We start from the raw sequence: 6,189 nt of genomic DNA on the forward strand, positions 1-6,189 counted from the left end.
GAAGAACATTCCACAGCTCCAGCCCAAAACTCTTGTTTCACTGTTTGCATATAAGCAGAAGCATCCCTGCCTCTACAGCTGATCCGAATGTGTGTACCTGGGACACTCTTCCCATCCAAATTCAAATCACCTCGGTGTTGGGATGTCGGCAGTTTCAGCTTAGAAATCTTGGTGCTCAAAGGGGTCTTAGGAAAGAAGAAAATCGCACATGACCTGGAAGGAAGAGCCAGGGGAAATATCTGTGTGGCTTCCTGGGACTCTTCTTTGAGTCATTTCACTGTTTTGTTTTTTTTTTTTTTTTTTCTGGTGTGAAATTGATTTGGGGCCCCGATCTCTAAAGTTATGGGAGTGAATTCCACAAACAAAGTTTCCTTTTCTTTCCTAGGAACTTTTAATCAGCCATGCAGTTAGCACTGTGCCATTCCAGCTGCCTCACACACTCAGCCACTGGCCTTTAGAAGCAAACAGGTATTGAGGAGCTGACAAGAAATTACTTTTCATTCCTTTTCTGGCTTAACATTTTCACTCACCACAGGGCTGGCCATGCCTAATTTTCACGAGATCAACCCAACTTGGTTTACAGTGTCAGGCAAGCTCCAGTAAGGAAAAACCAAAGTCACTGAACACAAAAGAATGAAAAAAAATATATATATCACTCAGTTCCATGAATGCAAGTGTTCTCCTGGCTTTGCATCTCTGGAGTGCGTCTTCCAGAACCCACGGCTGCTCAGCCCTGCTCAGAGCACCTCCACCTGCTCGGAAGTACAGGCTGGATTTACATCCCCAGTTACATTGCTTCCAGAAAGACAGGATCCCTGTTGGATGCCCATGAAGCTTATGCTGAGTAAATATTGACAAAGTAGTCTAAAGAGCAAACACTTTGACATTTGTAAGGTCCACTGGAAGGTCTTGTATATATTTATACAGCAGGAATGAGCACCGCATACCAATTTGCCTGAACTTGTTCTGACATAATTCTGCATGGATAGTGTGTGTGCCGGTTGCTGAGAACGGCTGAGTGTACACATGGGGGACACGGCCAGGGCTGGGTGGTGGCGGGTCAGAGTCTTCCTTCCCATCTAGAACAAACCAACACCTGTCCAAGCTTCTATAAGGAAACTTACTTTAAGCTTCGATAAGACCTACTTTTTCAGAAGGAAGAAAGCCACAAAACCTTGTTTTTAATTTACTGCAATTGATGTACTTTCTTTTTACTTTGTAAAAATTGTAGTGATGTTTTTGTGCTTTATATTTATTAAAGATTGAGCCTCAAAAATGTAATGAGTAAAAAATGCTTGCTTAATTTAAATTGTGAATCTGTCTGTTAAGAAATGCATTAGGGGTAGGAGAAGCATAAGACATATTAATTGACAGACAGGAACTGCTGTCTCTGAGGTTGATACAAGTAATTTATTACTTTAGAAATGAATGCCACCTCCAGAATGTGCTTCATTAATTTCAAATTTAGTTTTAATTTCAAGCTGTTGCCCCTTGAGAAGAAAAAGGTGGCAAATTATGTTTGAAGAGCAGATTTTTTTTTTTTTTTGCTCCAAAGAAACACCACATTTTAACTATTTAATTTTACAAATAAATGTGCCTGTCTGCTTTGCTGCGTTTTCCCGAGAGCCGAGAAAATGTTCTAGGTAAGATCAACACTTACTAATGCTTTTCTTTCTTTCTTTCTCTCCTTCTCCCTGTGTCCCTTCTTTCTGTCCTACTTGTCCCACCTGTTATCACGGCAGCCTATGTTTCAGATGAGTTAAAGGCTGCCGCCCTGGTAGACGAAGATATAGACCCAGAGGAGAGCCTGGCAGATGGGGAGCCCTCGGCTAAGTACATGTGCCCAGAAAAGGAGCTCAGCAAGACCTGCCCCAGCTACCAGAACTCCCCAGCGGCTGAGTTTTCCAGCCACGAGATGGACAGTGAGTCCCACATCAGTGAGACTAGTGACCGGATGGCCGACTTTGAAAGTGGCTCCATCAAGAACGAAGAGGAGACCAAGGAGGTGGCGGTCCCACCGGAAGACTCGACCGTGTCGGACAGCCTGGAGCAGATGAAGGCCGTGTACAACAACTTCCTCTCCAACTCGTACTGGTCCAGCCTCACCCTCAACCTGCACCAGCCGTCCTCGGAGAAGAACAACGGGAGCTGCAGCAGCAGCAGCAGCAGCAGCAGCAGCTGCGGCAGCGGGAGCTTCGACTGGCACCAGAGCGCCATGGCCAAGACCCTGCAGCAGGTGTCACAGAGCCGCCTGCTGCCCGAGCCCAGCCTGTTCAGCACCGTGCAGCTGTACCGGCAGAGCAGCAAGCTCTACGGCTCCATCTTCACGGGGGCCAGCAAGTTCCGCTGCAAGGACTGCAGCGCCGCCTACGACACCCTGGTGGAGCTGACGGTGCACATGAACGAGACGGGGCACTACCGCGACGACAACCACGAGACTGACAACAACAACCCCAAGCGCTGGTCCAAGCCCCGCAAACGCTCGCTGCTGGAAATGGAAGGGAAGGAGGACGCCCAGAAGGTGCTGAAGTGCATGTACTGCGGCCACTCGTTCGAGTCCCTCCAGGACTTGAGTGTCCACATGATCAAAACGAAACACTACCAAAAAGTGCCTCTGAAGGAACCTGTCACTCCCGTCGCAGCCAAAATCATCCCTGCCACTCGCAAGAAGGCCTCGCTGGAGCTGGAGCTCCCCAGCTCCCCGGACTCCACCGGCGGCACCCCCAAAGCTGCCATGGCGGACACGAACGACGTGCTTCAGAAGAACTCCAACCCATACATCACGCCAAATAACCGCTACGGCCACCAGAACGGGGCCAGCTACGCCTGGCACTTCGAGGCCCGCAAGTCCCAGATCCTCAAGTGCATGGAGTGTGGCAGCTCACATGACACGCTGCAGGAGCTCACGGCCCACATGATGGTGACCGGCCACTTCATCAAGGTCACCAGCTCGGCCATGAAGAAGGGGAAGCCCATCGTGGAGACGCCTGTCACGCCCAGCATCACCACCCTGCTGGATGAGAAGGTGCAATCCGTGCCCCTGGCCGCCACCACCTTCACGTCCCCCTCCAACACGCCCGCCAGCGTCTCCCCGAAACTGAACGTGGAGGTCAAGAAGGAGGCCGACAAGGAGAAAGCGGTCACCGACGAGAAGCCTAAGGAAAAGGAGAAGGCCTGTGAGGAGGAGAAGTACGACATCTCTTCCAAGTACCACTACTTGACTGAGAACGACTTAGAAGAGAGTCCCAAGGGGGGGCTCGATATCCTCAAGTCCCTAGAAAACACAGTGACGTCTGCCATCAATAAGGCCCAGAACGGCACCCCCAGCTGGGGGGGCTACCCCAGCATCCACGCCGCCTACCAGCTCCCCAACATGATGAAGCTGTCTCTGGGCTCCACGGGGAAGAGCGCAGCCCTGAAGCCCGTGTTTGGCAACAGTGACATCGTGTCCCCCACGAAGAACCAGACCCTGATCTCTCCGCCCAGCAGCCAGACCTCCCCCATGCCCAAGACAAACTTTCACGCCATGGAGGAGCTGGTGAAAAAGGTCACCGAGAAAGTTGCCAAAGTTGAGGAGAAAATGAAGGAGCCCGAGGGCAAGCTTTCTCCGCCCAAGCGGGCCACCCCGTCCCCGTGCAGCAGCGACATCAGCGAGCCCATCAGGATGGAGGCGTCCAGCGACGGGGGCTTCAAAAGCCAGGAGGACAGCCCCAGCCCCCAGCGGGACGGCTGCAAGGAAGGGAGCCCCCCAGCAGAGCCGGTGGAGAACGGCAAGGACCTGGTGAAGCCCCTGAGCAGCGGCCTGAGCAGCAGCACGGCCATCATCACCGACCACCCGCCAGAGCAGCCCTTCGTTAACCCTCTGAGCGCCCTCCAGTCGGTCATGAACATCCACCTGGGCAAGGCTGCCAAGCCCTCCCTGCCTGCCCTCGACCCCATGAGCATGCTCTTCAAGATGAGCAACAGCCTGGCCGAGAAGGCAGCGGTGGCCACCCCCCCACCCCTGCAGTCCAAGAAAGTGGACCACCTCGACCGCTATTTCTACCACGTCAGCAACGACCAACCCATAGACTTGACAAAAGGGAAGAGTGACAAAGGCTGCCCTTTGGGTTCAGTGCTTTTGTCACCCACGTCCACATCCCCAGCAACCTCCTCATCCACGGTGACAACGGCAAAGACGTCCGCCGTCGTATCGTTCATGTCCAACTCGCCGCTCCGCGAGAACGCCTTGTCAGATATATCCGATATGCTGAAGAACTTGACAGAGAGCCACACGTCAAAGTCCTCCACCCCTTCCAGCATCTCCGAGAAGTCTGACATTGACGGGGCCACCCTGGAGGAGGCCGAGGAGGTGACGCCTGCGCAAAAGAGGAAGGGCCGCCAATCAAACTGGAACCCCCAGCACCTGCTGATCCTCCAGGCCCAGTTTGCCGCCAGCCTCCGGCAGACCTCAGAGGGCAAGTACATCATGTCGGACCTGAGCCCCCAGGAGCGCATGCACATCTCAAGGTTCACCGGGCTCTCCATGACCACCATCAGCCACTGGCTGGCCAACGTGAAGTACCAGCTGCGAAGGACAGGTGGAACAAAATTCCTCAAAAACTTGGACACTGGCCACCCCGTGTTCTTTTGTAATGACTGCGCGTCACAAATCAGGACTCCCTCCACGTACATCAGCCATCTCGAGTCACACCTGGGCTTCCGGCTACGGGATTTGTCCAAACTGTCCACCGAACAGATTAACAATCAGATAGCACAAACCAAGTCACCGTCGGAAAAATTGGTGACGTCCTCCCCCGAGGAGGACCTGGGGACCTCCTACCAGTGCAAACTTTGCAATCGGACCTTTGCGAGCAAGCATGCGGTTAAACTTCACCTCAGCAAAACACACGGGAAATCCCCAGAGGACCACCTTCTGTATGTTTCCGAGTTAGAGAAGCAGTAGCGTTTGCTTTTGATGAAAGCGACTGTGATTTGCTTTGAGGGAAACTGTTGCAGGCACCTTAAGGCCCCTCTGTCTTGTTCTAGGCACATGTTCTTATTTTAACTGCAGAGAATCACTCTGGGCTGGACTGTTTTGTATAACTGTACAGTGTTTAATAGAGGTGCATACTCAGCTGTTGTCACTGGTAAAATATGAAGGTTAAAACGCAGTGGTTAAGTGTTTGGAACTTTGTGTAAATGGGATTTAGTTGTGAGCATCCCCCGATGCTTCAAGCTGCATGCATTAACAGACAGTTTAATTAAGCATTTATGACGAAACCGGCCCCATTTTTCCACGCGGCCGAGTGTGCTGGCATTTTTCACCCTTTCATCTTTAGCCCTCTGAGTACTTTGAAGCACTTTTGCATTAATTTGGTTAAAAAATAAAATAAAAGAATAATAATGTATGAAGCTCTGTTTTTTAAACTCCTTACCAGCTTAGTTATAATTAATAATATGAACCTCCATTTATGCAGGTCTGCAGGGGTATAACACGCCTTGAAATTTAAAAGAATATTATTTTCACATTGAAACATAGATGTATATATTGTATAGATTTCAGACTCTCTTATGAAAAATGTGATTGTGGGTAAATGACCTTTTTTCCTGCATTTATAGCAACAGTGTTTTATGTACCTGCTATGCTCTGGGCATAAGCCATGCCTATGTATAGTGTATATTTCTTTTTCTTTTTTTTTTTTTAAGGTCTATGGGTTTTGTTTTTTTACATGCAAACATTGTAAATTATACAGAAGATACCACAGATAACATTTATAAAGTATACAGAAACATTATCTGAAAGCAAAGTATGATTGTTTGTTTTGCTATACAGTACATCTATATTGATAGAGGTTCACGTTTAAATTATACATATTTATTAGCATCGTATTATCATTTGTTTTGAGCAGTCTGAATAAACGAGGCCAGGAAATCCATCCACGGCAGGCATCATAACTATTTTGCACATGAATTTTAAAGGTATTTATTAGAAATCAAAAAAAAAAAAAAAAAAACCGCTCAAAATAAACTCAGTGCTCAAAGGGGTAAGTCTATTTCAAAAGGAAAAAAAAAAAGAACAAAAAAAGAGAGAAGAGAGAACTTGTACTGTATTTCCTAAACATTGATAAAGCCTTTAAAATGTTTGTACTGTAATACTTTGCTTAAAAGTCACGAGGCATTCTGTGATACAACCTCTTTTACTTATTT

At 49.0% G+C, this 6,189-nt stretch overlaps 1 protein-coding gene across 3 annotated transcripts in view; it reads left to right on the forward strand.

Moving 5' to 3' along the window:
- Positions 1-5,713, forward strand: part of TSHZ3 (teashirt zinc finger homeobox 3) — a 68,004-nt gene extending 62,291 nt beyond the window's left edge. The window contains exons 2-3 of one of the 3 annotated variants that reach the window (XM_032614765.1): positions 386-468; positions 1,743-5,713. In XM_032614765.1, the coding sequence (XP_032470656.1) occupies positions 1,838-4,945 (3,108 nt within the window). In that variant the 5' untranslated portion in view covers positions 386-468; positions 1,743-1,837 and the 3' untranslated portion in view covers positions 4,946-5,713. Of the gene's footprint in view, positions 1-169; positions 469-1,742 lie in introns of those variants that run through there. The other 2 variants (XM_032614764.1, XM_032614763.1) reach the window with 2 other exon arrangements.
- The last annotated feature ends 476 nt before the right edge of the window (positions 5,714-6,189 follow it).

This window comes from Phocoena sinus, chromosome 19 (genome assembly GCF_008692025.1).
Source record: "Phocoena sinus isolate mPhoSin1 chromosome 19, mPhoSin1.pri, whole genome shotgun sequence".
Classification (NCBI taxonomy): Eukaryota; Metazoa; Chordata; class Mammalia; order Artiodactyla; family Phocoenidae; genus Phocoena; species Phocoena sinus.